General features: G+C 39.6%; 1 protein-coding gene across 2 annotated transcripts in view; it reads left to right on the forward strand.

Annotated features, from left to right (window-relative positions):
• LOC131258270 (uncharacterized) overlaps nt 1-11,468 on the forward strand; it is a 73,874-nt gene extending 62,406 nt beyond the window's left edge. For both annotated transcript variants that reach the window (XM_058259478.1, XM_058259476.1), the window contains exons 4-5: nt 10,896-11,019; nt 11,128-11,468. In XM_058259478.1, coding sequence (XP_058115461.1) covers nt 10,896-11,019; nt 11,128-11,175 — 172 coding nt within the window. In that variant the 3' untranslated portion in view covers nt 11,176-11,468. The remainder of the gene's footprint in view (nt 1-10,895; nt 11,020-11,127) is intronic.
• Nucleotides 11,469-14,615: the final 3,147 nt, after the last annotated feature.

The following is a 14,615-nucleotide window of genomic DNA, read 5'->3' on the forward strand; positions in this document are numbered from 1 at the left end:
CTGGGTCAACAATCTTTACTAATTCCTCATTTTCACTCCTGTTGTTACTAAAGTTGCACTCTACATACTCTGTTTTAGTTCGACCAGTTTTAAATCCTTTGGATTCTAAAGCATCCCTCCATAAATCTAGCTTTATATTTATGCCCTCCCTTGCCTTCAATCAAAACTACGCCATCTGCAAACAACATACACCATAAGATCTCTTCTTGCAATACCTCGTGAACTCATCCATAACCAATGTGAAAAGGTACGGGCTCAATGTTGACCCCCGATGCATGCCTATAAAATTTGGGAACTCACTTGTCTCTCCACTATTGGTCCTCACATTTGTTACCGCTCTCTCATACATATCCTTAATCATGTCAATGCATCCTCTTGAAACTTGTTTCTTTCCGAACCCCCACCAGATTAACTCTTTGGGGATACTATCATATGCTTTCTTTAAGTCAGTAAAGACCATGTGGAGATCCTCCTCTCTGTGTTTCTCCATTAATTGTCTAGTAGATAAATAACTTCAGTTTAGACCTCCCTAGTATGATTTTCTCATACATCTGTCTCATGCCTTGGTCAAGTTTTCATGGTATGGGTCGTAACTGTATTCTTTATTCACTTGTTTCTATAAGTCAAAAAGGAAATAAAAAGTCCAAACGAATCTATTCTTCGTCGGCTGTGGTGGCCCCATCATCATCCTCCTCATCACCAATGAGGTCAACATTATCAACATCATCTTCATCTTCAGAATTTGATGTCGAAATAAACTCATCTTCCTCCTCTTCCATCATTTCGCTTTACTTCGAATAGCAAGTTTTCTAGGACCTACAAAATAGTTTTTGCATAATACATTATAAAATAAGACTATTAATTAATAATTATAAGATTACAAGACTAAATAATAAGCATACATGTCATACGACATGCATTCATACTACATTGCCCATCCAGTCTTGATGTGGGTCTGCTTACACCTTGCACGTCCTCCAATCCTTTGGCAAAGCATTCACCTATGTCCATCCAGGTGTTATTTGTAGGAATTGCAAGATCCTCTTTCTTCGTGATCCATTCATCATTAGATTCCATAACTGATTAGCATATAGGGTCAAGCCCTTGGTCCTCTCTCTTTACATGACAAACTTCGAGCTGGAGATTATATTATATGAAGACAAGCACATTCAATATCTGCTGCTCGAGTCTATTCCTCTTCTTTGAATGTATTTGCAAGCCAATGAACGTAATAACATAGGGTTTTTGGTCACTACATGGCGAATTCATAAGTTGAGTAATGAATTCAATAATGTCTCACTTGCTTAAAAGTGCTCCAATTGCTCTCACAACCAGTAGCACTACCAATGTTCAAATTGTCGGCGAAAAATTGATAGTATCGCCGATAATATCGGTGTCGCCAAGCCAGTGTCACCAAAACCCCCTAGTTTCGTATCTTTTCCAATTGTCGCCGGTTTTTTGGCAATATGTTTCATTTTCGCGATAAATAAAGTTATTGACGATAAATTCACTGTCGCTAACCCACCGAAAATGTCAGGAGAGCGTAAATACGAAAAAAATTGAAAAAAAAATGAAGAAAATGAAAAATCTTTTCGATCCATGTAAGAGGATATTTTCGATACCTTTAAAAGAGGATTCAAAATTTGGAGGTAGCACACCAATTGATTGATCGTCGAAAGCTGTCCGCCGTTCTTCCGCAGGAAAAAAAAAATAGGTGAAAGATTTCAAAAGGAGCAGTGATTTCGGTAAAGAATCTACATAGATTGGTAGATATTTCGTAGATTTTGGAGAGAATTTGAGAAATTCGAGAGATTTGAGGGAGCACATCTCCATTACTTCCACCTAGCTTGAATTCTATGGGCAACATCCTTCTCAATCCCTCCACTGTAATGAATCCCTCCACTGTAATGAATAATTGATCCAAGGTATCGAAAGTGGTCATTTTGGGAAACTTTTTGGTCAACGATCTTAACTACTTCCTCGTTTTCACTCCTATTGTTACTAAAATTGCACTCCATACACACTGTTTTAGTCCGACTAATTTTAAATCCTTTAGATTCTAAAGCATTCCTGAATAAATCTAGCTTTGTGTTTTCACCCTCATCTTTTCAATCAAAACTATGCCATCCGCAAACAACATACACTATGGGAACTCTTCCTACAAATGCCTCGTTAACTTGTCGATAGCCAATGCAAAAAGGTTCAGGCTCAATGTCGACCCTTGGTGCAAGCCTATAGTAATTAGGAGTTCACTTCTGTCTCCACATGTGTTCCTCACATTTTTACCACTTTCTCATGGATATCCTTAATCACATCAATATATCGTCTTGAAACTTCTTTATTTCGCAACACCCACTAGATTAACTCTCTTAGGACCCTACATATATTTCTCCAAGTCAATAAAGGCCATGTAGAGTTCCTTGTTTTGAGTGATGGACATTAAAGAGAAGATATTACAATGGTAGCCCATTTTTTAGTGATGACCACTGCTTAAAAATGACTACTGGTGAGAAATCCATATGAGCTTTAAGGGAATCACAATAAATGAGAATATGTTCTATAGTTGCACAAAGCGTGAAGCAAAGTGGTAATAAATACAAGTTTAGGAGCGGGGAAGCGCCTGTTTTAAACTGTTAACAAGTATGAATGGCTAGGAAGTGGGAGCATGAGTCTAAAGCAGGAGCCGGGAGTGACATCTAATTAAAAGGATCCTGTAACTAAGATACGCTCTTAGATGTTCTTAAATGGCCAAAGTTTAGAAGTTTACTGCAAGTTTGTTTGATTCCCATATACCTCCCATGATTTTGATATCCATTTCTTCTTGCTATGGTCCAATCCTCATCAAATTATATGAGACAAACTACTACCATTGGTCAAGTAGTGATCTTTTGATGCAGTCCATTATGATACCCTTCCTACACAACTAATTGTTATATGAAATAACCGCAATGAGTATTTTGCCCTTCAAACCCTTTATCACAACTCTAGATCAACTATCTCAATGGAATCGTAAGGAATCTTTTTTACAAGGTGAAAAGGAGAAGACAAAGGATGACGAACTTGGAAAACTGTGGTTTGGATTGTGATTTGGCAATCCAAATACCTCAAACATTCACAAATGAAGAAATACTCTGAAAATTCTTTCAAAATTCTCTTGCAAAGTAAAGACTTAGGTGTAAATAAAAATTACATGCCTTTTATAGACTCAAAATAATCAATTCCAACAAATTCCCAATTAACCCAAGCGTAATTAATCTAAACCAGTGTTTTAAATAGCGTGGCGTTTGGCCCTCTATGGCGTGTAGCGTAAGCTACACAATCCTTAATATTTTTAATTAAAATAATCGAACATATGATAAAATTTACAAAATGCATAATTTCTATGAGTTCTTGACTACAAATTTGGATCATTAACCACTTATTTCCATGCAAAATCCCTCTGTCTTTGCCTTTAGACATCTCTATGTATGACTTCTTTTTTATTTATTGAAACATCACAAATTTATGATATAGACCACAATTTGGATGGTCTGGATTGATCTAAGTGCTTTATCTACGATATGGACCACAATTTGGATGGTTCGGATTAGTTTAATGTAGTGCCATGTGTCATAGGTAGAAGTCATCACCATTTTAAAATAGGTGTTTAACTAACATAGAAAAAACACTTGAAAAAAAGAGATTTCAGGTAGCTTACGCTATCCACGCTACACACTACGCTACGCTACATACCATGTAGCTTATGCGACCAGGGAATTATGCTATATGCGTACGCTACGTAGCATTTTCGCTACACTACGCTACGCTACGCTACAATGCTATTGAAAACACTGATCTAAACATGTGATTAGTCTCTAATCACAACTAATTCTCAACTGACCAAATCTAACTCTAACAACCCTTTTAGCTCTTTACAAGAAACAATCAAACCAACAATAAAAAATGAAACTACAGAAAAGCCTCCCAAACCCAAAATTATAGAATTACCCAAAATAGTATTCTTTACATCATCAACATCCTTCAGGGCCTAATTGACCTCTTCATTTGGTCTTTGTTTGATTCCAAGCACTAAGAAAAAGCTGAGGCTAATGCGCATGCATCAAATTCCCTTGGAGACCTCTTCATTTGGTCTTTGTTTGATTCTAAGCACTAAGAAAAAGCTGAGGCTAATGTGCATGCATCAAATTCCCTTGGAGAAAACTAGTCCTTGCGTTCTTGTTGTCTTCACTTGTAGAGTTGCCATCGTATGAGATGTTTGATATGCAAATGCGGGTGGATGTGAATTAAGAAATGGAGGTGTTCCATGAGGGCTTTGCCATCCTCCTAGATCAAACACGAGTTTTAATGTCTGAAAACACATTTCCAAATGGGTTGCGGTTGGGCCATTGACAAAGCTGAATGGTGAGATATAATCTTGACCGGATGATCGATCTTATGCAGGTGCATTGGCCTCAATTTTTTCTTATCCATTGGAATTAAAATAAAAATCAAATGAGGATGTCAACTAGGCCATTAAAGTTGTTGATGATGTTGCAAAAAATTTGGGGCAACTTTGTACTTTTGGGTTTGGTGGGGTATTTCTGCAATTTACTTTTAAATTTTTTTTTTTTTTTAAATTTTATTTTATATTATTGGTTTGGTCCTTAGTTGTTAGTTAGGAAGTTATAAAAATTGTTAAAGTTAGCTTTGGTTTGTTGAGGGTTGGTTTGAATTCAACAATTAATCACCATAATTAGTTGGGTTAAGCTTGGTTAGTTGGAAATATGTTATAAGTAGTTGTGTTTAGTCCAGAAAAGCATATAATTTGTATTTGTACTTGGTTTTAGGCTTTGTACGTTGAGAAGATTTCTTCTCTGTGAGAGTGCTCGAATTGTCAAATCACAATTCAACCCCATTTTCCCCAAGTTCCCCATAATTTATCTTCTCGTTTTCTCCTTGTAAGCAAGACTCTTTTGTATTCTCTCAAGATCACCAATCCAAAGTTTTGTTAAGTGGTATTACTCAGGATTTCGACATAAATCTTTGTTCGGGCTCTTTGACAGGAGTGGAGGCCTCGTAGAAGTGGTGTTGGTGGTTCGTGTGATGACCATCTATCATTTGCAGTTGTGGGAAAAGCATTTGTGTAGCACGGCGTGTTGTGGCGTGTGTGTTTGGGATCTTGAAGATTCTTGAGGATTGCAAGGTTTCTTGCGATGCCATCTTGCAAGAGGGGGCATAAGCGCATAGTAGCATAAGAGGAGGTCAAGGTAGATCCCTCGTGATGTGGAATTTGTCTCTCTCCATCAACAACTTGAGCTTAAAGATGTAGAGATTGAGCATCTACAATGACAAATCGTGATCATGTCTCAACTTGAAGTGTTATACGAGTGCCACGTGCATGTAGTAAAACATTGTTTTGTGGAAGTGCATATTAAAAAATGTTGGATGATTTAGATTCTTCTTCTCACCATCGCATGCCTTTGCGTGGGTGTATGGGAGGGAAGATCGAAGGGAAATGTGGAGGAATGAAGACCGTCGTTTTGATTTTAACATCAAGATCGAGATTCCGAAGTTCCATGGATGACTCCATTCCGACAATGTTGTCAACTGGCTCGATGAGGTCGAGTGAGTGCTTGACTTCAATTGCATGCCGGAAGATTGGTGACATTCTGATTCAACGGCTGCATGTTGGTGTGGTGGGAATGAACTCACCATGCTCGGAAGTGTCAAGTGTGAACCAATATCTCGACGTGGTCGAAGTTACAACTTTTGATGATAAAAAAGTTCTCTCTATTCGACTCCTCGCAACCCTTGTGCTAGGCTCCATATCATATTGCCACACTTCTTGTAGGAGTTTGCAACCAATCCAAGTCGGATGAGTGGCGGCCAAGGCATCCAGCTTGTTACAAGATTGACCATTCGGGTTTCATCAGAAGACCATGCTCTATAGCATTGGGGGCCATTAGTGGGGGAATATGCTGAATTTCTGAAGGTCCATAGTTGCTTTGTTGAGCTGGTTTATGGTTTTTGCATTGACGTTAGAGATGATGGAAGTAGCTAGCCCTTCATCCGTTTTGGGTCTTCACAAGGTTTTGATCCCTGTTTCAATCAAGAAATAATATGGGAGATATGTTTTAGAGGATTGAAGTCGGCATAGGCCACGTTCGCAACAGGATTTTCAGACATGTGCATGACACTGTTTGTGATTTGGTTTCTAATGGGGAATCTTGCAGTGTGTGATGATGCCCAAGTTTCAATGATGAGACGGTTGAGTTTCTAGACATTGTTGAAGCGATGACCCGGAGCCAATAGAGTCTTAACATGTTCTAAGCATCTAACTAAACTATGGCTTGGAGCTGGTAGAACCTTGTGACATCATAGGCAACACGATCCTTAGTGTAGTTCTAGACAGGTTCCCTAGCATATTGGGTGATCTGAGCATTCCCGAGAAAGCCGAGCATGAAGACGGAAGTTCGAGGCTCTCAAGGAGATGAATCAACCATCTTTGCATTGAGGGTTGTGAATGAACCGGGCTTAACATGTTCTAAGCATCTAACTAAACTATGGCTTGGAGCTGGTAGAACCTTGCGACATCATAGGCAACACAATCCTTAATGTAGTTCTAGACGGGTTCCCTGCATATTGGGTGATCTGAGCATTCCCGAGAAAGTCGAGCATGAAGACGGAAGTTCGAGGCTCTCAATCAGATGAATCAACCATCCTTGCATTGAGGGTTGTGAATGAACTGGGCTTTAGGCCTAGGAAATGCAAAACTTTGGATAGGCCTGGCTCGAACAATTCAAAATGCGGCCAAACCTGCCCTGTTGACAATGTTTTTTTGCAACTGATATGATTGTGGCATGATTTCTGTACAAGTCGTTGTGTGTTGACAAAGGTCTTATATTGGTTGTAATTGATTCATGTCCATTGGCTACAAGCAAGATTCAACCACAAGAGCCGACAGGTGATGGGCAAGTGACCACCAAGAGAGGCCTGCTTGTGCCTTGGGCTACATGCATGAATGGTCTCTAGGCCATGTCCTCTACCATTAGCAAAGTGTACATTCTAACGATGTATTGCGGCGAAACAATCATGAGCACATTCCATGTTATGTTGGTTGGGCCGTTACATTTTGGTTGGAGAATCTTGTGTAGCAAGAATGATATGATTTATCACTTAAGTTCAACGGATGTTTAAGTTGTTTGGTGGCTTCCTCCTTATAAAAGGCTTGAGGCGAGCCCTCATCGGTAGGGAGAGGCAATCATTGCGTTGGGATAAACTATATCTTGTCTCTTACCTTTGTCAATGTCGCAACCATGGCCTATATTGACGAGTTTTTGGGAGGTTTGCCTTGTGTTTCATTCGGGATGATGGTGGAGCCCTTTATTTTTTGGCCCTAGGCAACATCGGACACCCAAACTCAATGAAGAAACTCCAAAGATATAAGATCCAACCATTACCTCCATTTCTCCGACAATTGCATTCAATATCAAACATATCATATAGTGGCAACTCTACAAGTGGGAATGACTTCTACAACTTGAGGACGAGTTTTCTCTATCCAGGTTTGTCACCTAATGAAACTTCATATCAATGATCTCAAGTCTTGCTTGCAAGGATAAAAGGAGAAGAGGAAGGGGAGCTTGGGAAAATGAGGTTGGATTGTGATTTGGCGATCCAAACACTCTCACAATGAAGAAATCCTCTAAAATCACTCAAATTTCTCTTGCAAAGCTCAAAACTAAATCCAAATGAAAATTTCATGCCTTTTGTTAAGCAAATTCACTATTAACCCAAGCCTAATTCATCACGGTAATTAGCTGCTAATAAAAACTAACCATTAACTAGCCAAAAATAATATAATAACCTTTGAAACTCCCTGGCTAACAACTAACAACCAATCCAATAACAAACAAGGAAATCACGGAAATACCCCTCAAAACTCAAAATTACAAAATTGACCAAAATAGTATTATCAACATCATCAACACCTTCCATGGTCGACTTGACCTCATTTGTTTTTTTTTTTCTTAATTCCAACAACTAATGAAAAAACCAAGGTCAATGTGCCTGCATCACCCTTGCTATAGCATGGTGGACAAACATCATAAAAGCAATGAGCCAAGCGGCTTGCATGGCCTGATGAGCTGGACCCCACCTTGGCCTATGGGTTGGGATTGGGCATGACGTGCATGGCCCAATCAATTTTCAGACCGAGTTTGGTCTCAAGTAATTTTAGCCTGACCCATCCTGACCTGATGTCATATGTACATGTGTTATATCCTACAAATATGCCATTCCAATACTTGATTAGGCAATCATGGATCTTGAATGAAGATCATTGGTGTCTTTCTTTCAAGTGTTTATTCCTTGTGCATATCGGGACCACCTGATCAACAAATAGTTTAGAAACATTCAAGTAGGAAATTGGGATTTTATCAATTTTTGAACTGGGATGGGTTGGGCCCAGCCCAACCAATTTTTTTTCCAGTCTCGGGCCTACTATGCTAGGCCAATGCTGGGCTTGAGCCAAGGGTCTTATGTGTCCGGCTGGGGCCTGGACTTGCTTGATGCCGGCCAAACCTGACCAATTGCCACCCCTAATCATAGGAGTGATGGCCGTCGGTGAAACACAATCCGCCTTGCTTATGAGAAGGTAAAATCTCTCTTTCTGCAGCCTTGGTGACGACATTTGCAAGCTGATATAGGTGTTGTTCTGGTTTCGCCCACTTGTTGCTTTCTCGGGGTGAAGTGGCAATATGCTCCAATATGCTTTATCCTCTAATAAAAGATGTAATTTGCGGTCACGTAACTGTACGGACAGTATGCTTTTCACAAAACAAAAAACAAACTTGTGGCCCATAAAGGTGATCTTAATTCAAGAAGACGTGTTGTGGTAACCATTTCTTGATATGGTGCATCTCTAGACCCTGAACTTGACGTAAACTTATAATTTCTTGCTTTTCAATGGAACAAGGCTCTTTCTGAGAAGAAAAGATGTAAAAACACCTCCAGTCTTTTATCTCTGGGAGATCTAACTCAGTTATTGTATGTTTTATTTGTTCTTTATAAGAGATTAAATGTTATATATTCTCTTCAACGTTAAATCATGGAGCTTATATATATATATATATATATATATAAATGATTTCTTCATAATTGGCCGAAACACCGACTCGATGTGTGACTTATCTGGAATGATTTTATGGATGGTTACGATCATGTTGACTTATATGTATTGTTGAATGTTTAGAAATCAAAATCTCTGTTTTCGCCGGTCTACAATATCAAATGCCGCTTTTGCAATGTGGTTCTACATTCAAGAAAGTTAACAAGACCTTAAATTATTAAAGGATCCTTGTGTGTTTTTTAAGGGAATTTTCTTGAAAGACAAAAATAAGGGAAATATGAGAATCCTTTAACACCATCATGACATGGTATTACTTGGTGCATATTGATGGCAATCATTGATGAGTTTTTTTTTTTTTTTTTTTCATATATTTTTCCATTCTTTAAGAAAATTATAAAAAAATCTTACGACTTATGATACAATTTGCGATTCGATACGATTTAACCCCCTATTACGATTTGTGATTTGGTAACGATTTGGACAACATTGGTCCCAACTTGCTCTCCAACTTTATTTATTTATTTATCATGGTTCTAAATATTGATTCGTATTGAGTCGACTTGATGTTGGTGGAGAATGTGTCATTTGCAAGTCACATTCCAAAACCAGACTGAGTCTGAAAATTTTCGACCGAGTCAGAATGAGTCAGGCGACTCATTCCGGTTTCGATGTTTGGGTGAATTGCACTTTGGAACGTATGCTTGAAACCATGTTCTCTATCATTGATTTCTATGAGAACTGTCAATCAGCTGTGAAAGGAATATGACCATTTTCAAATGTAGGGTGCTATAAGTTAATTTCAACCTTTAAAATGTCTCAAATCTTGATGATGCAGAGGAGGATAAAGGACATTGGAGTTTTTCAGATTTCTTATTATAGCTTGTAGGAAAAATTTCCCATTTCTTAGCTTTTTAAAATATGCCCCATGCAGGAAATTGATGTTATTATCTCATTTTTATAAGCCTAAACCTTCCCCCCTTTTTTTTTTTTAAAAAATTCCATCTTCACAAGCCTGAACCTTCTTAATTTAACGACCTGCATCTGCTAATATTCTCTAATCATTGAGTTTCTTTTATATAAATTGGGAAAAAAAACATCAACTCTTGATAACTTTTATGCATCTTCCCAAGGAAAATGATCCATATGCATGCAAACAGACACATATGTACATCGATGCAGCCCATCCAAATATCAGGCTCCACTTTGGACGGATGTGTACCAAAATTTTGATTGATTGGACAAAGCTAGCATCCTCCCAGTGGACATTGTTTTTTGAACTTGGACCATTGACTATTCCTAATTTGACCATCCATTTGATGGGTGTAGGCAGCACTTGGGGTGATTGGGGTTTTTTATTTATCCATCCACAATGGTCTATATTGGGAGTGTTTGCCGTTGAATGCATCATGCATATATGCCACGTCTCCATTAGCTTCGTGCTTATGTATCTTTGTACTCTGTTATCATGTGAAGATGACCCTGCGGGTCTCTTTTGGGTCGTTTGGGAGCGTGTATTTGATATGCATTGGAATCCATACAAATTGGAATTGATGTGAATTGGAATCACAGGGTCTTGGTGTGTTCTCAAAACAAGAGGCTTTTGGTGTGAATTGGATTCCAATTCACACCAAGTACACTCTCCCAAATGCACTAACTTTACTGATTCACACTAATTACCACCAAATACATGCTCCCAAATGACCCCTTACAGTTCATTCCAGGTAACTGGTGTTTTCAGTTCTTAAAATCAAATGCTTAAGCCAGTGTCTGCATGTTATTTGTTCAGGCTTCCAGTTCGTTGGGAAAAGACTGTCATAGTCGTGATGAATGAAGTGCGTGTGAGCAGTCCGTACTTCCCTGAAAATGTAAGCGGAGGAACTCCAGCTGCAAATGATCGGGTGAAGAAAGTGGTAAGCATTTAACAAAATGAATAAAGGAAATCAAGCTATTGAACCCATATTGAATACTTTGATGGGAACTATCCCTCCATTTATTTATCTGTTTTGTTATGTGTGCAGCTTGAGTTGGAAAGGAAGAGATTGCATTCTCGCACTCCTGGCCAGTGATGGCTTCTTCAGAGAAGTTATAGGCTCCTGATAGAACCCACCTGAAAAAGTGATGAAACTGGAGAGTCAAGCTCAGCATTTTGGTGGCAGATTATCTTGGTTGGCGTTGTTGTTATCTTGGTATGTACATCTCTCATGATACTCTAGCATCTTTATACTTTTGACAAGGCAAATGATGAGAAAAGCTTGTAATGGTCCAATTAGCCGCTTGTAGAACGGCTAGAAACGACTCAATCTTTGTTGTGCTTTCAACAGTAGCACGCCTGCCAATGAAATGAGATCATTAGACTCTACAGAGCACCGAGCATTCGTTATTGTGCCAGCTGTTCGAACAATTTGGATTGTTGAATGGTGGGGCTGCCAATTTTGTTGGGCCCTAGAAAATGTGCTGTTCTTCTGTTCTGTACCCTCTCTCTCTCTCTCTCTCTCTCTCTCTCTCTCTCCACACATGGAATCTCCACACATGGAACCTTTTTGGAAAGGAAAATTGTTTTACACGGACAAGCCAGTTGGCAGTTTGGATATGTTGGTTCCATATGCTGATCTTTACTCTTGTCCATGGTCAGAATTCTCTGGCACAAGAAATAAGATGACTGTTCTGTAATGAATTTTAGGAACCCGGACCATTCATCAGGTAATGTGCATTATGAGACTTGCTTGGCCTATTTGCACGGTCCAGGCCTACCAATATTTATTTGTCAATTAATCTTCTCAGCTGTCCAAGCTATTTATTAGAGTTGGTTAGGAAGATCAATTTGCTACAATTCTAATATTGTGGTCCATAAAAAAGAAGGCCCTCAATCTGACAGTTAGGGGTGTACACGAGCTAGCTCGCTCGACTCGACTTGAAAAAGCCCGATTCGACTCGGTTCGAAGCTGAGTTCGAGCCAAGTCGAGCTGATTTTATGAGCTTGAAAATGAGTTCGAGCCAAGTTTGAGCTGGCCCCAGCTCGACTCAACTCGACTCGAATCGAACTCGGATCGAACCAGTTCGGTGACTTGGTTACTTTGATATTGATGTTGCTCACCAAGTGCTTGATGAAATGACTCAACGAAGTGTGGCTGGTGGCAAAGCAGGTATGTCTATGAAACAAATACCTTTTTTTCTTGGTTTTTATGTTGCTTAAAAGGTGTTTGATAAAATACTTGTAAAACCACTGCTGCTGTTTTACATACAGTGAAAATTTGAAAGTGCAGTCCATGTGTTTGTGAAAATGCTGCACAGGCGAACTCGGCTCGAACTGACCCGAGCTGCTGACTGAACCGAGCCAAGCTGGACAGGCTTGAAGACCGAGCCGAGTTCGAGCTGGGGTCAGCTAATGGCCGAGCCGAGTCGAGCTGAGGCCAGCTAGACTCGGTTCGACTCGATGTACACCCTTACTGGTAGTATGGGATCCCACCCGTGCCTCAGCTCGACTCGGTTCGACTCGATGTACACCCTTACTGGTAGTATGGGATCCCACCCGTAGATGTGACTAGCTGCAAATAATAATAATGTCGCTTCGAGGATGAATGGTAACAGCCGATATTATAATCATCGTCCTTACTGCCACACTGGAAAGTTTACTTTCAAGAGCCTGGGAAAATGGTTAGGCCGGCAGTGCCGCCGGTGGATCTCTGGGGTCAAGTTGGGTGATTCGGATCTGATGAGATACATGGATGGTGGATGATTCCAGAAGATCCTAGACATTTGATCAGTGGCCCAAAAAGCAATTGTTGGTCCATATTCACTACAAAAAAATTTAAATGATTAATGCACACGAGAGTTCCATTACTGGGTATCCTCGAGCTACAGTGAAGTCGTCCGCATAAATGGTTTTGATTACCAAACAATACCCAGAACCACCAGCTATAGTCCTCAGCCATCCTATATATCAATATGTGGTGATGTCATGGATTAATGAGAGTAGATTGCAAGACAAGCTATGGATGGGTGCATTAACAATCACCCATCTGAATAGAAGTATTCAAACAGAACTTTTCAATTTACCAACTAAACCCTAAATTATGAATTGAACCACTTGGATGGAAATCGGTCTAGGAAGGGCCTCTGTGGGGTGATGTAAAGGTTTTATTTATGCTGTTTATCCATTTTTTCATTCATTTTATGCTATGAGCCCAAAAATTAGATAAATATAAGTTATCAAGTGCACCATACCACAGGAAGCAACAATGATAATGATGATGCCCACCCGTTGAAACCTTCATAGGGCATAGTGACGTTTATTTACTATCCAACCTGTTCACAATTCAACTTGATCCAAAACTTCGGTGTCCCCCTTGAAAATTTTGGTGTTGGACTTTGAATCACCACTGCGTTATCCACTTGAGCCTTCAATATGCCTCATTTTTAAGGCTTATGACCTAAAATGATCGGTAAAAATAGATAAATGGCATGGATGATGTAGACACCCCGCTATTAAAACAAAGCTAAATCTTGGTTATTGACTTCACTCATGCCATACTCAGAGGGCAACGGATGCAGATCAGTCCACACTCAAAGCTATCCATTGCATGACTAGTTTTGCTCAAAACCAGCCCTTAAATGACCAATTTTGGTCAAAACCTTATAACCCACTGGCTGGTTCTGGTTAAAGCCGTCTATACAATGGCCGATTTTGATCATTTCATATGCTGGACCAATCACAGCCTCACCACCTTGGCCACTTTGCTTTAGTTTTGCTGAAGTTGACTTAAAGTTGAGCTGACAATACTTGGTTTGAGGTTTGGTTTATACTTGGTTTGAGGTTGGGCAAAACCAAACCTAACTTCAGCCTGCTTGGACTCCCAAGTGTCACTACTAAAGCATCTCATGATGCCTATTTAAAGGGTCCGCGCACTCACAAAAACAGAACGAAAAAGAAAAAACAGTGCGCGCCAGAGGCAGAGTCGAGAGTAAACAGGAAAGGGTGAGAGATCCAGAGGCAGAGGCAAAGCAGAAAGCTACTCCGACCTTCAGCTGCAACGCAAAAGACCAGAATTGTGTGCAACCTTCATTGCTTCTTCCCTTTTCAAACCATTTCAATTAGTGTATGTCGGGAGATGCTCCATGCTTCTATTCTATCTCTGTTTGTTTCAATTAAGAAGTCAAAAGCTGATATAACACCAATGTCAATAGAGTAGGGTCGGGATTGGGGATATCTGACCATTCCTTTTACAAAAAAGGGTGTCATGTCTTTCCTTTTCCTCCTCACATCTCAATAAACTTGCATCCCCGTCCATACATCCTAAACACCTCCCCAGTACGCGCGCGCACACACACACACACACACACACACTCACCTTTCTATTTATATTTTACTTTTGAATACTCTTTCCTATCTATTTTCTTTTTATTTATACAATAATGCTGAAGTTTTGCCAAATTCCTTGAAAAACCGTAAAATTCTGTAAAGTAGAGACTGTGCTTTGCACGTTGTAAAAGGGTACCTAACCCCTTT

This window comes from Magnolia sinica, chromosome 10 (genome assembly GCF_029962835.1).
Source record: "Magnolia sinica isolate HGM2019 chromosome 10, MsV1, whole genome shotgun sequence".
Lineage (NCBI taxonomy): Eukaryota > Viridiplantae > Streptophyta > Magnoliopsida > Magnoliales > Magnoliaceae > Magnolia > Magnolia sinica.